Raw genomic sequence first — 23905 nt, forward strand, 5'->3', positions numbered from 1 at the left:
ATTGGTACCGTTAATGTTATTTGAGACGACCTTAGGATTATCGAGAAGGGGAGTGGTTGTTTGGATAATTTTCATCCTATTTCATAACTAAATCCTGAATTGTCCTGTAGTTTGAAGGACAAACTAGTTATCTTAATGTTGACATGAAGATGGGCTCAGTTATTTATGTTCAATTACTGATATACAAATCTATCCATTTTTAAAATTCTCTTCTCCAAAAATGTAAAAAAAGAAAACAGTTGTCATTCCCTTACTGACTCTTAGATATTATTCATGTAGGCATTCTGGTGAAGATGAAATTCATTTTGTTTCATTAAACGCCCAAGCTGCTTCACTGCACGTAAACATTACTGTACTGATGAAAAAGATATTGTTTTCTGTTAAGTAATGACGATATAATATATGACATACAATATGTTAAAGCAACTGCCAAAAGAAATAAATCAATAACTGACGAATGACAAGAGCTGTCTATCTCTATCATATATATTTTTTTATGTTCCAAATAAAATCCATACTGCATATTTTTTTTTATTCAGCAATATATTATATGAAGTTCTTAAAAACTTAAAACTCTGTGTTAGTACAACATGTATATGCGTGCAGAATTAAGACTGGTACTTTATGTCTTCTTTGGTTTTTTTTGTGCTATTTACTGTCGAGGCAAACCCCTGTTACACTGATTTTTAAAGTTCGTTCAGTGGTTGTTCTGTTGTAATACTGTCCCGGTTTTCGGGACAAATTGGACTGATTGAAATGAAAGGTTGTGATATGCTGCTGATATCGGTGATGAATTTCACTATACACGTATCTTATATCATGTAGTGCTCTCACACAAGAGTGGAAAACGCTGTTATAATAATAATAATAATAATAATAATAATAATCTTTATTTCAAGAGGGTATGCTCAATTAGTACAAACACTATTCTCCCTTGAGGCCCTCACACTCCACTCACAATGCATCACACAATTTCATCATAACAAAGATAAACATAAGAAACATAAGGAAACATAAAAATTGATTGAAACTGTTGCTACATCAATGCATGAGTCCTAAATTTAACAAATTCAAGCAATAAATGAGCTGAAATAACCATATCACTCTTGAAAAAACTTATTAGATTATAGGAATTATAACAGTGGGAGTCAGTCCTCCTTCTTAGTCTACACAGTTATGTTTGCATTTGTACTTTTGTAGTACTACTCATTTGAAATACTGAAATCGACCCATAATAATGAAGTAATTTTCACAAATCAAGTACTATAAAATAATGGTACAATGTTATGCATTACCGTTCTTCAATTTTTTTATCATTACAAAAGTAAACATACAGAAGTGATTGTGCATATTATCAACATAGGCAGAAATGTTTAGTGTTATCGTGCATATTTATAATAAATTTTGCGTTTCTATATTTAATAGTTGAAGTTTGTAAGAAATAGTTCAAAGCTGAAATTTCAAATTATGCATATAACATAATCTATAACATATATTGAATGCTATAGAACATGCAATGCTATTATAATTTTTTTCTCCAAAAAACATACTGATTTATTTTCAGCTCACCTAGCTTTATTGACCAAATGGGTTTTTCTCATCACTTGGCGTCCGTCGTCCGTCGTCGTCGTCGTCGTCCGTTAACTTTTACAAAAAGAATTCCTCTTAAACTGCTGGGACAAATTTAAACAAACTTGGCAACAATTATCATTAGGATATATAATTTTTAAAAAATATGTCTGATTAACTCGCCTACCAACCAAGATGGCTAACATGGCTGAAATAGAACATACGGGGTAAAATTAAAGTTTTGTCTTTTATTTGGAAAACCATTAAAAAGAGAGAAAATCTGACAACAGCAGGATGTTGAGCTCTACCAATTGTCTTACATGTCAAAACTGTCAGATGACGTCACAAAATTGGTTTCCATTCTCTAACTATAGTTTTCATCAACCCAATGTTATGAAACTTAAACACAATGCTTATCACCACATAACCCAGATCAAGTTTGAATTTTGGTGGCGTCACTTTTACTGTTCTAGAGTTATGCCCCTTTGAAAATGGAAAAAAACTGCTGAATTTTTTATTCCCGTTCTTTCACTCTAGTTTGTTTAAAAAAATGGTATGAAACTTATGTGCAATGTGTATTACCACAAAACACAAGTCACGTGTGAATTTTTGTGGTCTCACTTTTCCTGTTATGCCCCTGTATAAATGGGGAAATGCTGACTTTATCGTTTTTGTTTTCTAACTTAAGTTTGCCTTGAGCAAATGTTATGAAACTTATACACAATGCTTATTACAACAGAAGTTAGATCAAGTACAAATTTGGGTAGTGTCACTTTTGCCGTTCTTAAGTTATGTCCCTGTGTAAAGTTTTATGCAAGCGGGGGCATTATCTGTGTCCCATGGACTCATTTCCCATTTATTATAGCATTTATTGCCCTTAAATGAAAAATTTTACCATTTGTATTCTTTTTTTGCCTTCTATCTTGAAAATTATAATAGATACAGAAAAAACTTTATGATGATCAGCAAGATCAGTTCTACAAATGAGACAGCATGGTTGAAATCGCTAATCGACTCCTTATTACAGTTAATGTCCTTTGATGATGATTTTGACCATTTTGTTTGGCATTTTTTTGCCTTATATCTTAAATCTACAATAAAGACAATACGAAGGCGACTTCTTATTGGAGTTATTGCCCTTTAATGTAGTGTCTTTCGCATTCTTGGATTGTAAATAACAGAGAACCAATTTTTAATCAATGTAGCAAAATTTGATGCAGAAATGAAGATAATTAATGTGAATTTCATTTAAAAGAACATATTTATGAGATTTTAACATATAAATATTAATAATTGTACAAGCGTAGATTTTATTTTTTTTTATTTTAAATGCTTTTAAATTTGCATTTTTAGGAGAGATAACTCTGAAATAGTGTATTTTCTGAAAGGGTCTGCATAAACTTTTGCTAATTTAAATTTTAGCAGGAAAAAACGCACTGTGACCCTATCTTATCTATTGAAATTCTTAAAGCATTTTCTAAAAGCTATCTTCTCGCATATTGTTTTCAATTCTATCATTTTGGTTTAGCTTCTGATCACATAATGCTGTTTTTTTTTCCGTATAATCCATACAAAATGTGTCATTTTGTCACAACCTGTAGCTTGAGAAAATGCTCGGTGACCTATCATATTTATTATATTTTTGAACATTTCACAATATATACTACGTTTTGGCAGAGACTGAACAAATTCTGTCATTTTTAATCTATACTCCCATACCACCTTAAAGACGATTTTCACCTCTTCTTTTTGGCATTTTGTCATATATTATAGAAAGTTATAATAGATAAAGATACACTTTAAATCAGCAAGTCAAGATCTACTAACAAGTCAAATTTTGCCGACATAGTTAAAAAGACTGTGACCCTTTATAGGAGTTATTGTCCTTAAATGAGGATTTTTATCCTCTTTTGTGTTTTGAGCAAAACTAAAGAAGATAGAAGAAAACTAAACAGCACATTATCAGCAATACAAGATCAACAAAACAGATTTTGTCATGAGTTCTATTCTTGTTTACAATGTTGGAGAGTGTCCTTTGTTGAATATGCACATAGACCAAGGTAATCACAAAGGCTCTTTAGAGCCTCTAGTTTATTATTATTAGAACTATGTATAGTTGGTTAATACTTTTCGCTTGATAGATTTTTGGAATAGATGTGGAGTACAGGGTTATATGAACGGACGTAATTCGAGTTCGAACGTTTTCTAACTCAAGTATGACTTTCTTGCTTTTACTTTCGACATGTAAAGTTTAGCTTATGTCATGAATTTAACGCCCTTATTGTAAAGAAACTTCAATAAACAGCAGACTATATGCCAGGTCTTTTTGACAACAAGTGGCAAACAATTTGGGGCGTAATTTAAGGAGGCTTTTCCCAGGATGCAATTGCTCGTAGACTGTATTCACCCTCTACAGCAGACCAAATTATCCACAAATTCCGAAAAAGGGATCTTTTAATGATAGGCCATGTCCAGGGAGACATAAAGCAACAAACGCCAAGCAGGACCGGTGCATTTGTCTGAAATATCTCTGATATTGATTACGCGTGGATTTCTAATTGGCACGAGTATCCATAGGTGTTCATGGTAAAACCTTTGGAGCTATATCAGTTTGCGTGGAAATTAAAAAAGAGCACGGCGACCTTTCCTTGGTGATATTTTAATGGCCGTCCGGCGTAAAAAATATCTGTTAACCAAAAACCATCTTATGTGTACCAAAGCCGTCAGCGATGGTCACACAGACAATTTGCTTCCTTCGCGGACCAAAGTCTGGCTTTTCGCGGGATCCTATTAAACATATAGTGTTGTCGCTACCATGTGCTGTTACGTAGAGATTTCGTTGCACAACATGACAGAAATTCTTTGTTAGGACTCTATTTTTTTTATAATTCGACATAGCATGTTTTATATACCCATTGTAGCCGAAAAATGATAAAGAAACATTTTTGTTTGATATCTACGGAGTCCCTTAAGTGCCAAAGATGAAATTTAGAATATTTGTGCGCGTGACTTTAAATCTTGTGCGTACAACTTTTTTATACTTGTGCGCACAACGTTTTTAAACTTGTGTACACAACTTTTTTAAATTTGTGCGCACAACTTTTTTAAACTTGTGCGCACAACTTTTTTAATCTTGTGCGCACAACTTTAAATTTTTCATGGTTAAATTGAACTAGACTGAGTTATGAGTTTTAAGAAGCAATATTTGGTTAAGTAAAACCAGATATCATGGATATCTTTTTAGTACCGGACTCCATATGTGAGAATGAAGATGTGTTATGTGCTTTGGAAAACTTTGCAGAGATTGACAAAACAAACCTTGCAGATTTTCTTGATAGCCACTCTTGTAAAAAATGAGAAACCTGACTATTTCAACCGAATCATAAAGGAAATTCCCCTCATTAAGAACTAGTTCAGCAACCAAAGTGCATTGTCCGGACTTGGGAACCTTGATCAATCCAACGAATTAACAACAGCGTTACAATACGTAACAAACGACTTTTAAGAACGTTTTGGGAAGCCTTATTTTTCTTGAAAACCTTTCTTCTACTGATAGAGATGCCATGCAGCACTTGAGAAAATGCACCAAAGAAATAGTCCAAGCCAAATTGAAATTGTTTTAATGCTTTTGTACAGCGTCTGACTTAATGTTGAAAGAACAGGCAGATATTCCATTCAGTTTCTTTCACAAGATGGTCTGGGTCATATGGGAAACTTTTGGAGGTAACAAAGCGCTACGAAAATTATCCCTCATTTAGAACAGAATTTAACTGTTTCTTTACTATTTGGGTAATGGACATCATTTAATTACCAAATTGAAGTCTTGATGAATACATGTATGTTTGCATATCAAAACGTTTTTTTTTTTTTATTTATGTTGATCATAATTGACTCTTTTTATTCATAGCCTATAGTTAACTTGTACCAGAAACAAATATAACAATTAAATTCATTATGTGTAGAAAATTGTTAAAAAAACTACCCTCAACTTTTATATCTTTCACACATATTTCCCAAATGGCTATACTGATGTAAATATTTGATTTATCATAGTATTAATGTGTAGGTCTGTCGTCAATAATTTTTTGGGAATAAGAAACAATGAATATGGTGTATAAATTCATGACACAAAATTTCTACATACACTTGACAACGCCCAAAGCAACGGAACAGCAGTTTTATTGCTGTTCTTCATCTCAAAGTCACAGTGATGCTTTCATCGGTCTCACCGCAATGTAAGTTTAAGACGGAATTCTTTGCTGTATGTCTATAACGATACGGGACTATGTTAGGATTTTTGATTGCATGATTACAAGGGCATTTTGAGGCTTATTATTTTATCACAATGTGTTATTTCTAATGAATAATTGGCTGTGTTATTTCATTGGTGTGATAATTTTATAACTGAAAGAAATGGTTTAATGACAACCAAAGCACAACAATGAGTTATTACATGATTACGCGCAGCCCCTTAACAGAGACTCGATAAATCTTCATCTGTGTAAAGATTTTGATCCAAACATATAACATACCATCAGGGTATAAAGCACAGGCACACAACAACTAAATATTTGAACATGTCATAAAAAAGAAGATGTGGTATGATTGCCAATGAGATAACTCTCCATAAGAGACCAAATGACACAGAAATTGACAACTATACGTCACCGTACGGCCTTCAACAATGAACAAAGCCCATACCGCACAGTCAGCTATAAAAAGCCCCGAAATGACAATGTAAAACAGTTCAAACGAGAAAACTAACGGCCTAATTTATGTACAAAAAATGAACGAAAAACAAATATGCAACACATAAACAAACTAGACAACCACTGAATTACAGGCTCCTGACTTGGGACAGGCACATACATACAGAATGTGTGTGTGTGTGTGGGGGGGGGGGGGGGGGGGGGGGGGGTTAAACATGTTAGCGGGATCCTAACCCTCCCCCTAACCTGGGACAGTGGTGTAACAGTACAACATAAGAATCATAAGTTAGTTATGATTCCACAATATACATTTCTTTTAAATACGAAGTTGTATTTGTTGTGCGCACGATGTTTACCGGATCAAGGTATGTCAAACAATGAAGTAAAAGCAGGCAAATATTGACAATTAATCTGATTTTTCCATTTAAATGTTTAGTTATAGTCTTGGTTCTTCAAGACATCTACACAAATATGTCATTTTCATGATAATTTATGTTTAAGCCCTGTCAATATATCTCTAGCACCTTGGAAAGATGAGCTTCAAATGTTTGTAAAATGCTGGGACGAAAAAGGTCCTCTAATGCCCCTTATCCTTTCAGGTTGCAGTGGATTGATTTACTTGATGTCTAGGAAATTGTTACCAGGACCAAATGCAGATAAGAGTTTGCTATTTGTTTTTTCCCTTCAATTCTGAAAATAAAGGCACCAAAAAGGGTGGAAAGTCAACATTGTTAAAAGCAGGTTGTTACTTATCGGTTCGAAGTTAGTTGAACGTATATGCCAGTCTAATTTTAAAAAAGACATCCCCTATCTGCCACCTGATAACGTGCTGGTTAGATTTGTGATCTGAGAGAGGTGGGTAGCTATATTCTGACAAACCACAAGTCATACTTCCCTATTTGTCAAACAGCCTATTTTTCCGACACTTCCTTTAGTCGACAGTCCAAAAGTTGACCAACCCTTTTTTTCCAGAAATTTTTTGGACGACAGGTAAAAACATTGTGTCTGTTTCGTTCTTATCTTTAAATGAAAAATGCACGCATTGATTTCTGTATTTACAATAAGTAGTTTTTAAGTAAACAAGTTAGTTAAGTTGTTTAAACGAGTTAGTTAAGTCGTTAAAAGAAGTTAGCTAAGTTGTTAGCTAAGTCGTTATAACAAGTAAGCTAAGTCGTTATAACAAGTAAGCTTAGTCGTTACAACGACTTAAAAATAAAACTCCAATCAAATAAAAACCAAAAACTGCTAATTTTCCTTAAAATTACCAATTCAGGGGCAGCAACCCAAAAACGCGTTGTCTGATGTGTCTGAAAAATTTCGGGCAGATAGATCTTGACCTGATGAACATTTTTACCCCTGTCAGATTGGCTCTAAATGCTTTAGTGTCAGAGATATAAGCCAAAAATCTACATTTTACCCCAATGTTCTATTTTTATACAAGGCGACCATCTTGATTATTGGGCGGGGTCATCGGATACTTTTTTGAAACTAGATACCCTAAGGATGATTTTGGCCATATCCGCTTTAATTTTGCCAGGAGTTTCAGAGGAGAAGATTTTTGTAAAAGTTAACGACGACGACGGATGCCAAGTGATGAGAAAAGCTCACTTAGCCCTCTGGTCCAGGTGAGCTAAAAAAACAAAACGGACAAAAAGCAACGGACAAAAAGCAAAAGTGTCGGACAAAAAGCAAAATTATCGGACAAATAGCAAAACGGACAAAAAGCAACGGACAAAAAGCAAAAGTGTCGGACAAAAAGCAAAATTATCGGACAAAAAGCAAAACGGACAAAAAGCAACGGACAAAAAGCAAAAGTGTCGGACAAAAAGCAAAATTATCGGACAAAAAGCAAAAGCGGACAAAAAGCAAATTGCGGACAAAAAGCACCGTATCACGCGCCAACCCTGTATAACAGTATAACATAAGAACAAATTATAAAAATCAGTTGAAAAGGGCTTAACTCATCAGATCGATACAAAGCAGAAATACATCTCACAATGTTCTTTTATGTAGTGCTGAAAGCCATGTTATAACATTAACGGTACCTATTTACTGCAACAGATGCGCTTTTCGACAATTAATCTCTCTTCAGTGATGCTCAAAGCCAAAATATTTGAAATTCCAAAACTTATTCAAAAATCAAAGAGCTGATAAAACCAAAAATTACAAAAAGTGTAGACAAAGTGTAGACAAAGCCGGGTAAGAAATCAGAGTTTTGCACGAGGCAGATATACTCCTTAATTTAAATTAATTTCCAAAATTTGGTAACATGAAATTTCAATGACACAATATCCATATTGATAAATAAATGATTCTTAATCATATAGTGTTCAGTATAAATAAATGTAAAATAAAGAAGAGTTAATGCAACATTTTGATAATAAAATTAAATAATGATAGAGTTTGTACGATAACCATTCATTTGTTCAAAAAAACATTAATTTCAAAAAAGGAAAAAGGTGTTTGAGACTTGCTTTGTCAATGAAGAAAAATGGGAAGGCGCTCTCGATCTTCGTATGAATGGAGTTTTTCAGTTAATTGTTAACGGTTCCCTTGATTTTCTCTACTTATTCAACTGACTGTAGTTAATTAGACGATGGTAAAATATAATGCCGTTTAACCACACCAACCAAATAACATGACAATATACTGGTTTATAAATCAACAATAAATATATCATGATTGGATACAATACTTTTACAATAACAATAACATTAGTTCTCATATATGATGTTAAGTATACCCGAAATAATTATTTAAAAATCATGGACATTTTTTTAATATTGAATGAAAGTTTAAAAATACAGGTACTGCTCCATAAATATTTGGCCATGGTACTGGGTATTTGATATTTCACAAATATTTATAAATATTACACCATCGAAACTGTAATTATCATCAATATTGATTTTATTTTATTTTAATGAAGAAAAAAAACGTCATTCTATGATAAAATAACGATTTCACAAGTAATAGCATCGTGTCGATTGACAGTAAAATTCACAACCGATTTCGATTGTCAAAGCTGTTCTCAATGATAAGTAGGAAAGCTCCATCTTCATACAATAACTCAATATACTATGTCAAACTTTGACAACCTCCGTGAATTCTGGAGGCCGCATAACGATTTCAGTCTCTGCTTTCTCCGCTTGTGAGACATTTGGTTCAGGTTCGTTTTTGTTTCCCATGACTGAATTACTCGGCGATTTAGACGATGCAAAGCCGGTATTGTTTGTTTCTGAATTTTCTTCTGTAAAGCTGTCGGTGGCATTTAAACTATCCGCCTTCAATGCTTGAATACATTTCTGTAAATATTAAGATAAGCTCCAATAATTTTAGTTCAAAAATAAGATGCTAATTTTAAGGCTTGTATTTATTGAATGTAACGTCATTCGCACATTGAAGACTTTAAAGGCGTTTACACTTTGGCTGTTGACAGTGTTGTATAAACAAATTTCAGAACTCTCAGTGATACGAAACTTCAAAACTATCAATAATTCTTTGACCCGTCCAGTTAAACTCTACTTATAAAACGAAATGATGTTTGTATTTTCCCTTTCAAATATTTGTAATAGTACATATTCGACGTTGAAAACTAAACTTTAATGAGATAATGATGAGACATTTATAGTATGGCATATTCAAAATGAATGGATTTCTATTCATTTTTTCCTCGTTTTTTTATGTTCAGTGATCTACAGGGTACTAATAATTTGAACGGCATGTCGATATCCAGTTATTCAACTCAATAAAAAAACCAGCTTGTTTAGGTAGAATATACTTGTCGTAAGAGAAACCTTTGGTGTATGAATGAATGCTATTTTGGAAGAAGAAATATTAGCAATTTAAATTTGTTCAACGAACAATGAATTTTAGATTACATTTTAAAGATGATAATTTACATAGATTTACATATTTATGACAATATTTTAGATACTCAGAAAGTTTCCTCGGCTTGTCTATCAGTTGCTTTTGTACAGTTGTTTGTCTTTTGATCTTTTTCTTTTTTTTGCATTGGAGTTGTCAGTTTATTTTCGACTTATGAGTTTGAATGTTCCTTTGATATCTTGTGCCTCTTTTGCAAGAGACGCTAGTTGATATGCAAACTTCAATCTATGTTCAGCCTCAAATACGTCACAAATATTTGTCCCTTCTTTTCTCAAATCTGTGTCCCTTTCAACAATGTCTATGTGTTGACGTCAGAATGATTAAACCATTATCGAGGAAAGATTTGTTTGGCCAAAGTCTGCAATACGACTTTTATATTCAAATATCAAATCGATATCAGTTAAGGCGTTCGAAAAATTGACGTTTGTTGAACTTTGTACATCGGAGCTTACAATTTCTCGCAATAGAAAACAATGTTTACAAAGTTATACTGTTTAGTTTAGTCAGTTAGCCATATAATCAAGTTTTTTATTAATTTTAAGTAAAAAAATATGAGTGAAAACAGTCAGAATCTATCAACTTGTTCTTCGCTCAATATAGACACATTAGTCCTTGCCACTCTCTTAATAATGTACAATTATATTATTTATTTATGTTTGTCTCTGTCCTGAGTGTTCTTGCGTTTAGTTGTAATGTATTACTGTCAATTAATGTTGTCATTTTAGCGGTATTTTTAACATTGCCATGTTGAAATTCCGTGTGATTTTCTCGTACAAGGATCTACAACTCTGGCTTTTGTCGGAGTTTCATTGTAATCACATTGATATGATTCCGATTTTATTAATAAGAGTTTGTTCTGCTTGACGTCGCAATACTACAATCATGTAGTAATTTTTGGTCTAAATTAATAAAAACAAAACTCATACAAAAAAAAAACACATGATTAAGATAAGTCGGAAAATGTTGTGATTTTAAACCAGATTAACGTATGCAAAAACTTGAACCCATTATTTTAGATAAGTATAATATTGTTATACAGTGTCTTGTGTCAGTAGTCAATGTTTCTGTACAGGCCGGTCAGGTATGCTTACACTTTGATATTGACACGGGATTCAAGGTTAAGAAAAGGTATAATATTTTGCCTACTAGTAAAAGTCTAAGTTGATCATCCAGGTGGGAAACGTTTTCCTTAGATGGTTTTATATTTGGTTTAATAATTCTTTAAAAAATCTGTTTTGATTCTCTTGTACTTGCATATACACTTTGTTAAGTATTAAGCTTTTAATAAAGTTGTGTCTGCAATTATTTGCTTAAGTACTGAATACTACCTGCTTGAAATTGCCTTTTCCTTTATAAATGGCATGGACTGCTCCAAGGATCATACAAAAGGTAATTGGAGAGATTGAAATGATCCATCCAATTTTCTCTGCCCATTGTTCATCGTATCCAAATATAGAGTACGGATACACATTTAAAGCAAAGTAGTAGATAAGCATTCCCTGTGTAAAAAAAGACAAATCGAATGATATATAAGCAATTACAATTGCAATTTAAAAAAATGCTGTTTTTTAAAGGACAATTTGGGAACAGTCTTGGAATGTCATTCCCTTGGTTGATAACATTTGACTTTTTTCAGTTTTAATGGACTTTCCCTCTTTGAATTTATTTTGCAGTTCGGTATTTTTGTTATACATTTTTGTCATTTTTTAGTAAAAAGTAAAATAACAAAAATACCGAAGTCCAAGGAAAATTCAAAACGGAAAGTCTCTTATCAAATGGTTATATAGAATATAACACAAAAGTTTACGTTTTTTTCACTTACTCCTTTTATGATATCACATTTCACCATTTTGAAATTATTTTGAATCCAAAACTGCCTTACAAATTTAATTTCTTTTTTCAAATTAAATGTCGAAAAGACCAATAATTTTCGCCCGCTATACTTATGATCAAATATGGTTGATATTTTAAATTAAGCATTATAAATCTTTTGTAACGTAAAATCAAAACGGGAAAATTGGACCTTTTCACTTTTATAAAGCTAATGTAAAATATAAAAATGTTCAATATGAAGATCAGAAATTAACAGAAAAATTTATCAACCATCTCTTCCGAACACAGGGTAAAGTTAATTTACATAATGTCACTTTCATAAAAAAAAAATGAATAAACTGATATATCGATGACTGTGATGAAGTTCGTATGATTTAACGTATCTCAATTTAGCAAGAAGTCATTGAACTTTTTTCAAATATCAAAGTTCTTCATCATTTACATCTGTATAAAAAGAAGTTAACCACAACTGGGCTTGTCGTTAAGCCTTACACCATGTGTCTACATTAGCATTCTGCTACTTACAACTCACACAATGATTCAAAAATATATCCGTCTATCTTGAATACAATGGCATGAATTCAGATTACATCAGCTATTTTAAGGTGTGTTTTAATACTTGTAACGACAGATGTCATTCATGATTATTTTTTTTTGTCATCGTGCATTAGTTATGACTTGCAAAATAATGTAGGTTTAGTCTACTCAATATTGTAAATCTTTATTTCATAAGATTATTACTGAAAAAATATTGAATGAACTACTTATATATTTGTATGTGCAAGTTATTATTTGAACATAAGCTCTATAAAACAAAATGTTTAACTATATCGTGCAATAAGAACATGTATCAGAAATGGTCTAACGGTTTGACATGGATGCCTTAAATCCGTATGATTTATGCGAGTCATTTTCAATCGGCAAAGATGAAATATTTGATACCCAAAGATTTCAGGGATATATCTTTGATAAATACAATTATTTCATTCTTTGCAAGACAAAGCTTTACTTACAGCAGGAATCAAAGAAGCCAGTCCATACCAGGCACTCATAAATACACGTTCAACTGGTAGATAGAGCGATTCTTGCTTTACTGAAATACAATTGTGTTTTAATCATTTAACTATTCGTAGATTCGTCTGTATTTTTCCACGTCAAAACAAATTTATTACTGTAGTATTATATTCCATTATGTTTATCTTTATTGTTTTGACCAATGCACTTAGTGATTTGTCATTGCAGAATTAATTGCAGACTTAAGCACACTCTTTATTTCCTGTCCAAAATGAGGAGCCTGTAATTCATTGGTTGTCATTTGTTGCTATATATCATATTTTTATTTCGTTTGGTGTTTTTTACATACTTCAGACTCTTAGTTTTCTCGTTTGAATTATATTTCATTTGTCATATCGGGGCCTTATATAGCTTGCTATGTGGTATGGGTTTTGTTCACTTTTGAAGGCCATACGATGACCTATAACTGCTAACTTTACGTCATTTGGCTTCTGGAGGAAAGTTGTCTCATTTGCAATCATACAACATCTCCTTATGGTTGTATAAAATGTTTCATTTGTAATTTATTAAAAAAAAGATACCAGACTTATAATTAAATGATGTACAGTACAAATCAGTTATCAAAGTCAATTCAAAATTCTCGACTTTTTAAGACAGAACAGTTGAAAAAGAATATCAATTGCGAATTTGAAGAGCGAATTTCAAACTTAGTTGTGCCAAATTTGGCTAACCAAACGTTCTTAAAAAACCTTCGAGAAATATCAAAGTCATTGAAAAATTAGGATGGGTTGTTAGAAAATTCATATCAACACTTGATCAACCTGACTTAATTTAATAACGCAACATTTGGTGAGAAACACATTGTCAGTCTAAATAGCCAATCCAGTTACAAATAGGCAAATTTTGGAATGAGAAATGTCGGAATAGCATGAATTTTAGAGGAGGCCAGATCAGATATGTCGACTAGCACTCTTCAAACCATAGCATAAAATAAAGAAATGGCTGTTCGCCAAAACTTTTCGGATAAAGTATACTTGCTTTAATTACAATTGATGGTGTATCGTTTGGTTTCAGTAAGTCTAACAAAAAGTATAAAAAAAACGAACTCAAAGGCAATTTCCAAAAGGAGAAGTCCATAAAAACTGACAAAAATCAAAAGTTATCAATCAACGGAACAAGTGAAAAACAACTGCCATATACCTGACTTAATAAAAGGCATGGCTGGGACTACATCATTGCCATCAAATAAAACTGTTCAACTCCATTCATTTCATTGGAATAATTCAGATAATCAAAAGTTCAAAGATCTGTATTGTACTTATTTTTATTCTGAATTGTCTCTCTTTGTATATGAACTCATGTAAGTTTATTCTTAAAACTTAAATGTACACTTTACATTTTATTTTCAGCTCTATCACATTGCAGTTGGACCACAATACGCCGTTTTGGATAACACATATCCGTAATGCATCAGAATGTTTTGTTTTTCTAATTATTTGATGATATGAAACGAATCCCCCATTAAAGTAGTGATTTTTTTATATAGCTGTATTGTAAAATAATTCTATTTTTCATATCGTCTTTTCAATTCACATATATTCTTAGAATATATTCAATCATACGCTACTTCACTTAAACTAGAATAGAATCATATAATAAATTCATTGATATGTGGTAAGACAGTAATTAATGCAAAATATTTTAGGGTCAACCAAAACCACATCCGTTGTTAAACTTTAGAATTAGCCATTTGCTATCAGATAACATGTCAACTTTTCAACGGACAAAGATAAAAGATTCTTATACGCATTGTCATCCATTCATGAATGAGTTTGAAAAGAAATATATTATCCACATTATTTGCGTTAGTTTTAAGGCACACAGGACGACATGCTACGGAATGTTGTCTTTTTGTCTAAAAAAGTGGCATTTAATTTTGTAAAATATGTTGGTTTAACTTACTTGAATTTAAAGATTCCATGCATTTTATACAGTATTACCGATTTCATAATTACATATAGTAAAATACCGAAAAAGATGTTAAAAACCAATAATAATTATATAAGACGGCATAAATGTAAAGGTATGTTACCAATTCAGTGGCCACGTCATGTTTGTTACGTAAGAACGGACAACATGTTATCAATAAAATAAACTTATGGATAACATGCGCGCTACGTAAGAAGTTATGTATCTAAATGCATTAATAACATTTCGGTTACCAGTGAAACATAATTAAGCGTAATAATAATCATATTTCAGACAACATAAATAGTTACTAATTTAATATGTGTCACCTTATAATCTTATTACAAATATAGTCTGCTTTCTAAATGTGACTAGAAATCTATTAGTGTACTTATTTTGAATTATTTGAAATAAAATGTACATGCAATATAGATGGGCTTGGATATTTCCGATGTGAAGGGTTTGATCGAAATACCGTTATTAAAATGCTGTTTACGATTAATGGGTTAAATGTGCCTTTGTTCTTTTTGAGTATTTTTAATCTTTTACCTGTTATAAATTGTCCTTGTTATATTTTCTATCATAAACAGAATAATTGTGCAAATATAATTTATCAAACGGCAAAGTGTACAATTTGGAATGTACAGAGTGAAATGTATTGTATTTTCAGTTAATTCATCTCTTTTTGTCTTTTTAAATAATGCATATGTTGATGATGTTAAAACCGTTAAGTCTATAATCTCGTGTAAGTGACATCTTAATTGTTTTTTTTTTTTTTTTTTTTTTTCAGGGGGTTCTTCATATATTTCATTTTAAAGGCTTATAATTTGGTACGCCAGACGAGAGTTTCGTCTACATAAGATGCAACAGTGGTGCTCATATCAAGTCAGTTCGATAACCAATTCCATTACGAAGTTGGAGAGCATTAAAAACCAACAATGCCGAAATGACATTCAATATCAAACTAATGATGTAAATTGTCAGCGGTACGATAAAAATTGGCAAAGGAATACGTGATATTTGTCAGGGTTCTCTTTTATATAGGTAAGTTTTATTTGTATGATACTGCAAAATATATTTGTTCAATGTGAGGTTTTCTGCGTCTCATTACTCTCACTGGTTTGTTCCTTTTTAGTTGGTCATTTGATTAAAACAAAACTATTATTATCTGTTATAAACAATTGGTAAATAAACCTCTTACAAAGAAAAGAAACCAACAAAGAAAAACTTAGTATTCAAGCTTTACTTCTACAAACGTATAAATAAAAATAATTAATGATATGCAGTACTTATTATCAAAGTGTCATATGCTTTTCCTTCGCTTAATTCAATGTTATCTTTGTTCCGTCCTAGTTCAAACTAGTCCATATTCCCTTCACGTCATCGATAATTGTGTGTCGCACATTGTCTTTTGTATTTATTGTCTTCCTTGCTACCATATCCCATCTTGCAATGAAGCTTCATTTAAGCTGATGATCAACCCAATAAAAAGTGATATTTCTATTTCATCCACCACAAGCACTTCTACATAAATCTCTGATTCTTTTATGACAAAAACAACAATTTTCAATATCATCGCCATAAAAATCGCCACAAGTAGCACATATTCTTGCGTATTCAAAAATTTTGGTCATCGGTACATCCATTAAATCACATGGCATACATGTCTGGTTTGACAGCACACAACAGAACCTCGTGCAAAAAATTATAATGCACATTTTTACAGCAAAAAATCTCTGAAAAAAATTAAAGAAAGTATGAGGATTATTTGAAAAAAAGTAGATTTTTTTCTATTAAGATTTAAATTTAGCTATGAAATAGATATTCATGAAACAAAATAAAACACAATTTATGGCAACTTCAATAAAATGAAATGATGTTATATAAAGGTTGCACAAGAAAATATATTAAGTCGTGGAAAAACTAACCATTTCTGCAGCGTCAGTAAAAATTAATACAGACATGTAAAGAACCAGTGCTATATATATACTATTTTACACCTATGATCACTTCGTGAAGGTCATATAGTACACATTTCCGGTTTTTGTTCAACCATCGAAGTCAAATATTACCTGAACAGCTGTCACGTTCATATATCAAAGACATGTCCATACCCCCAACAGTTATTTAAATGTACATGTACTTTAATTCATTTTCAATACTTTTGTCACTTAAGTAATAGATACGCAATATAGTATTTTCCAGCTGTATTAAGTAGATAAATGCATTTACTACGACATAAATGTTGTGACGCGTTTATTTCATTGCGTAAATATATAATTTCACAATTGATTTTGTAAACTACGATGTCAATTGATAAATTCCCTATAGTTTCACCTCTTTGTAAACATTAGTATCAAAGCAGCGAATAAAAACACAAAAAAACCTTTATAAATGTAAACAACAGAGGAAACACTATTTCAACAAATTGACAATTCTTTACGCAATTGTCAATGAATAATCCTCCTATGTAGAAAAAAATGAATAATAGGTAACTTGATGACCACATTGATTTCAACCAAAAGGTTTTGTAATATTTAATCAATCTTTTCACGGCAAATTACTCTCCATAGGAGACATTGGATGACAAATTATGAACCCATATGGAGATAATAACAATGGATAATAGTAATTTGTATATACATACGCTGTTTTACATTCTTTTTGTAGTCTGTTAAGGGTTCGGTTTTTGTGATGATGAAATATTTCTAAATGGGGATCGACCGTAAGGAAAGTCGATTTTTTTGATAAATTCTCTTTTAAAATGAATGAATCGGATTTTAGTGCACATGACGGTTGACAGGGAAAATGACATGTGTTGTGTTTTGAATTATTTCTATCACGGTATGCTCAAGTTAAAAAAGGTTGGACACAATGCAAAAATGTTAATCATTTAAAGGCCTTTAAACCCAAAGAGCTAAATATTTATCAAACAAGGGTCTCAAAAACTAAGTCGGTTAAATATGTCATTAGGAAAAAGAAAGATAGACGATGAAAATTGTTTATCCCAGGAATTACTACGATGCGATGAATAGATTGTTACCCCTTATGAAATTCAATTAAAATTCATGTGGTAGTTTAAGATGCAAATAAATTCCAAAATAATTTCGAAAAAAAACAAGTAAATGAAGGACTAGTCAGTGGTACAATTTCATATATTGTAATACGCTTCAAACAGACAAAACAATAAATAAACAGACACCTGCAGAAAAATATTTAGACATTGATGTCTCTGCCAAGTAATAAAGAAAATAGAGAATAGTTTAACGCAGTCAGACTAAATGTAATAAAAGAGTTTGCCGTTTCTGTCCTGGTGTCAAATGAATGGTATTATCTATTTTCTATATTTCTTGACAAAGACGAGTTGTAATAATGTTTTCACTCATTCTGAATGCTTTTTGATTTAGTCTCTAATAATGATAATCCTTCAATGAATTGTTTAACGAATAAAAAACTTTCAAATGTATTTAAAAAACATAAATAACTTGTAATGACCACAAACATATACTAAAAGGAATGTCTCTTTATATTTGCTTCATATCCTGACTTTAATGATTTACTAGAACTAGAGGCTTTCAAGAGCCTGTGTCGCTCACCTGATTCTACTTTGGTTTTGGAAATCATGTTAAAATAGATTAAAATCATAACAGATACCCTAATGATGAGTGAGGCCAAATTTGGTTTAATATTGGCCCTGTAATTTAATAAAAAAATCCTGGTGGCCATCTTGAACAGTAAAGGAGGGACGAAAGATACCAGAGGGACAGTAAATCAGCAACACTTCATCAGCACCTCATTTATGCCATGTTTGGTTTCATTCCATTCAGTGCACCTCTAGAAGAAGCATTTGTATGTATTTCCAATAGGGTCTTATGTTAAAGGAAGTTCCACCGCTGGCGGCCATCGTGGATGAAGGATCAGCTTCAAAGTAACAACACTTAGACAGCACCTCAACAAGGAACATTCATGCCATGTTTGGTTTCAATCCATTCAGTGGTTCTCTAAAAGAAGACATTTGTATGCATTGTCCATAGGGTACTTTTTTAAACACTGTCCCCAGCTGGTGGCCTTCTTTGATGATGGATCGGCTTCAAAGTAACAACACTTGGTCAGCACCTCATTAGGAACATTCATGCCATGTTTGGTTTCATTCCATTCAGTGTTTCTTTAAGAGAAGACATTCGTATGTATTTCCCATAGGGTCATATGTTAAACTGAGTCCCCCGCTTGCGGCCATCTTGGATGATGGATCGGCTTCAAAGTATCAACACTTGGTCAACACATCATAAGGAACATTCATGCCATGTTTGGTTTCATTCCATTCAGTGATTCTCTAAAAGAAGACATTTGTATGTATTGTCCATAGGGTCCTTTGTTAAACTAAGTTCCCAGCTGGTGGCCATCTTTGATGATGGATCGGCTTCAAAGTAACAACACTTGGTCAGCACATCATAAGGAACATTCATGCCATGTTTGGTTTCATTTCATTCAGTGGTTCTCTAAAAGAAGACATTTGTATGCATTTCCCATAGGGTCCTATGTTAAACTAAGTCTCCCGCAGGGGGCCAACTTGGATTATGGATCGACTTCAAAGTAACAACACTTGGTCAGCACCTCATTAGGAACATTCATGCCATGTTTGGTTTTATTCCATTCAGTGGTTCCCTAAAAGAAGACATTTGTATGTATTTCCCATAGGGTCCTATGTTAAAATAAGTCCCCCGCTGGCGGCCATCTTGGATGATGGATCGGCTTCAAAGTAACAACACTTGGTCAGCACATCATAAGGAACATTCATGCCATGTTTGGTTTCATTCCATTCAGTGGTTCTCTAAAAGAAGACATTTGTAAATATTTCCCAAAGGGTCCTATGTTAAACTAAGCCTCCCGCAGGGGGCCAACTTGGATTATGGATCGGCTTCAAAGTAACAACACTTGGTCAGCACCTCATAAGGAACATTCATGCCATGTTTTGTTTATTCCATTTAGTGGTTCTCTAAAAGAAGACATTTGTATGTATTTCCCATAGGGTCCTATGTTAAACTAAGTCCCCCGCTGGCAGCCATCTTGGATGATGGATCGGCTTCAAAGTAACAACACTTGGTCAACACATCATAAGGAACATTCATGCCATGTTTGGTTTCATTCCATTCAGTGGTTCTCTAGAAGAAGTTCAAAATGTAAAGAGTTAACGGCGACGAAAGACGACGACGAAAGACGACGACGACGGACGACGGACGCAAAGTGATGAGAAAAGCTCACTTGGCCCTTCGGGCCAGGTGAGCTAGAAATGGTTCACCATAAAATGTGCTTGAGGCAAACAGTTGTGTTATGTTTAAAATGCCGATTTTTGTCGTGTAAACATATAGTTATTATAAGATTAAATGGAGTAGAGCAAGAACACATTAAAAGGTAGACAAGCTGAAGTATAAACTAAAATTTTCTAAAAACAAATTTAGAACACACACACAAAGACGAGGGCTCGATGACAAAGTTCCTCTGATCTTAGCCAGTTTTTTTAGTTTAATTGCTAATTCATATTGATGATAAAGCTATGTCACACAATAAGCTAAATTCAGCAAGTGCATGAATCTCCAATGTCCAGCTTGACATTAAAGATACAACTTAAGCTAGAAGGTCTTTCATTCCTAGATTATTTTTTTTAGAAAATAATGCAATCGGTCGACTTCTAACGAAGATGAAAAACATGATGACTTCTGTTTTCTCATTTTAAATACCTTAATTGATACATCACATGCGTGCACCTTCACATTATTTGGACTACATTAACAGAGAATGCTGATAGCGCTACTGAAATCGACACAAAATATGTTTACGGTCACTATCATGAGTCAATTGACAGATACATTGTGTCTGTGTCTCAACTGAGGACTAATATGTTCTTTGTCTTAGATCTTTATACACTAGAATAGTTGTATTTTCTTTAATTTTACCGATTGCCATATTCTCTATCATTACCACTCGGACGGGACTGTATTGACATGGCGGATGATGTATGCATAGCAGGAGTCGCTTACTCTGTGGACGCACCGTATGGAGTTCATGCGATTCAATCAGTTTTCTTACTTTTTTAAATGAATTAACGAGTTTTAAAAATCGATAAACTTCTATTGATGCTTATGTATATTATGTTACTGAACCTTTGGGATTTGATCATTGGAAATTTATAGTTCATAACATCGTACCTGTCCTTTATTTTATTTGAGATTTATACCTCAGATTCTTATATGTCAATATCAATGGTATCAGCACAGTTACTTTGTTTGCTGCGATTAATAGCTTTTTCTGGATTATCGGGAATTATTAAAAACAAACGTCAAGAAAGTCACAAGATAAGAAAATATTTCGAGCAGACTTATCTAAGGAGAACCAGATTAAACAATCCAAACCATGTGCATCTTTACTCAAATTTGCGAGTCTCTTCTTAAGAAAATATGAATTTCTGTAACTTTAAATATAATTATTTCAAAGGTTACATTTCCTTCAGGTAAAGATGACCGAAGATGAGTTTGGCTATTATATTTTATATCCCCTTTAGTCATACAACTCCTAACGTTTCTACCTTTTTATACATCCCTGACTTAGTAATGTTTAGGTCTGAGCGTTCCTGATGAAGGTTAATCCAGAACAGCGCTTCGGACGCACGAAATAAGGAAGTGTTTTCAAAGGAAAATTTAATTTTAATTTACTTTAACATGCTTTAAACTTTATTTTGTCATAAACATATGTATTTCAGATCATACTGATATCAGTACGTTGATGTCATACAGTTATTCGGTTTATTAAATATAATTTTCGTTTTGGTTGAAATGATTTTAATTAAAATATAAAAAAAAAATCCACAAAAAATATTTCACAATGTCAATGTGTTTTATAAAATGTAATTATACATGTACTAAATAATTTCATGCTAGTAAAGTTATCATGATACTGAGTAAATTTAGATGATTTAACTAAACTCATCATTGCTAGGTCATTTTGTAAACATCGAATTGGTTATTGAAAAGAGACTTTTGCATTAAATAGATTTTAGTTTAAATAATCCTTATTCCCGTTTAGTAAACACACCAAGAAAGCTCTTTTTTAGATTTAGAATGATTCAATTTACCAAAAAATTGTTTAGCAGATAGATATTTTAATTGATCATAAATAATAAAAAATATGCTTATTTTATTTCGCTGACGTTATATTAATTTTTTGTTGTGCTGATTTTAAATCATGCAATCGTTCATCATTGTAAGGACGAGTGCAAATATCAAGATAAACTCATATATAAAAACTCTTCAAAGATACCCGGCTTATAATTGTGTGCACCAGACGTGCGTTTCGTCTAAATAAAACTCACCAGTGACGCACGTTTATAAGATAGTTTACCGAAGTCACATTCAGTCGTGTGTATATAACAATAGTGGTAATATCAATACCGGTTAGGAGAGTAGAACAGGTGCGTTGACCAAGTTATATTATCTTGCTGAACATGAATCGACCATTATACCATTTCGAACTCGTGTCTTACAACAAAATACTTTGTCAGGAACAGGAAGGAAATTAAGAAAACTGATAGTCAACTCGAACGGGTGTATATATTCTATGATATTTTAAAGAGAGGCAAAAGATACCAAAGGGATAATCATACATCAAATAAGTCGAAAAAGAACTGACAATGCCACGCTAAAAACGAAAAACGACCAAAAGTCAAACAACAGTATACAAAACACAACATAGAAAACTAAAGACTTAGCAACAAAAACAGGGGGTGATCTCAGATGCTTTGTAATTTTAATTTCTCATATAAACAGACACACACTAGAGTAAAAAATGTCCAAACAAATTATAGATTGACAACACTTGACATGTTGGAATAATGTCAGAAAAATCTTATCTCAATTCAGATGTGAAATAGACACATAACGGTAAATTTATTGGAGTTGGCGACCGTTAAACTTATAGAATTATATTTGCAATGTAATTCATCAACATGTTGAAAGAGTAGTTTTGTCGAAGAAAAGAATACTTTTCATAATTACAACATATTATGGCATATCTTATCAGCTGAAACACGTCAACATGCTTGGGTAGTTGTGACGTCAGTACTCGACCCTATTTCTCCTGTTGAATATGTCATTTAAAGCTACTCCCTGTAATGAGGATAGATATTAAAAGGGCATTTACAAAAAAAGATGAAAATTTCTTGAAGACTTAGACATCGCAACGACCAACCATGTTGTTATCTAAATGGAGCATTGTCAATACTATTTAAAGTAATCAAACACAATTAATGATATCAATATTAATATCTAATCTGTTTACATAGTGTTATGTTACTTACAATACATTTGACGACATAGCAGGTATATTTCTTCTACTTCTTTATGATGTTCTTGTTCTTCTAATTTGGATTTTATTCGATATCGATTTTGAGAGATCCAAAAACAGTGAAACAGGTGGATAAATTGTATCGCAATCATCTTCATAACGATTGGGAACTTTTCCTGTAGTTGAACTTTGTTTTCAGTCCTTTTTGGTTATTCCGGGGAACGTGCTATTCGGTTGCAAGTAGCGTGTAGATCATGCGATCGAAGTTTACTACTAAATCAATGATAAGAAGCTTAAAATTAGGTACGCTAGACGCGCTTTTTTGTCTACATTAGAAACATCATTGATGCTCGAATCAAAATAGTTGTAATCAGTAATCTAAGGAAAGAGCATTGAAAACCTAATATTTCAAATGCTTGTTTCAAATCTGGCTTAGTTCCGTTCATATCGGTGGCGATCACTGTCATAACCAGTTACAGGGCTTGTATTTCCTATCATGATGTCCTTGAAAGAGAGTTGCTGCTCACAGGGAAGGTAATAAAATTAAGAGTTCCAAGTGGTGAAGTTGAAGTGATCACTTCGTAAAT

At 32.5% G+C, this 23905-nt stretch overlaps 1 protein-coding gene and 1 long non-coding RNA gene across 2 annotated transcripts in view; both read right to left on the reverse strand.

Annotated features, from left to right (window-relative positions):
• Positions 1–8912: 8912 nt before the first annotated feature.
• LOC127735871 (sodium- and chloride-dependent GABA transporter ine-like) overlaps positions 8913–23905 on the reverse strand; it is a 73938-nt gene continuing 58945 nt past the window's right edge. Inside the window, exons 12-14 of the mRNA XM_052246271.1 lie at positions 13013–13092; positions 11495–11665; positions 8913–9583 (exon numbers count right to left, since the gene is read on the reverse strand). Coding sequence (XP_052102231.1) covers positions 9362–9583; positions 11495–11665; positions 13013–13092 — 473 coding nt within the window. The 3' untranslated portion in view covers positions 8913–9361. The remainder of the gene's footprint in view (positions 9584–11494; positions 11666–13012; positions 13093–23905) is intronic.
• Positions 15743–17313, reverse strand: LOC127735872 (uncharacterized). The gene is made up of 2 exons (XR_007998630.1): positions 17054–17313; positions 15743–16717 (listed from the first exon to the last, which is right to left on the reverse strand). It is a non-coding gene; the product is annotated as an uncharacterized LOC127735872 (long non-coding RNA).

Source organism: Mytilus californianus, unplaced genomic scaffold, assembly GCF_021869535.1.
Source record: "Mytilus californianus isolate M0D057914Y unplaced genomic scaffold, xbMytCali1.0.p SCAF_3, whole genome shotgun sequence".
Classification (NCBI taxonomy): domain Eukaryota; kingdom Metazoa; phylum Mollusca; class Bivalvia; order Mytilida; family Mytilidae; genus Mytilus; species Mytilus californianus.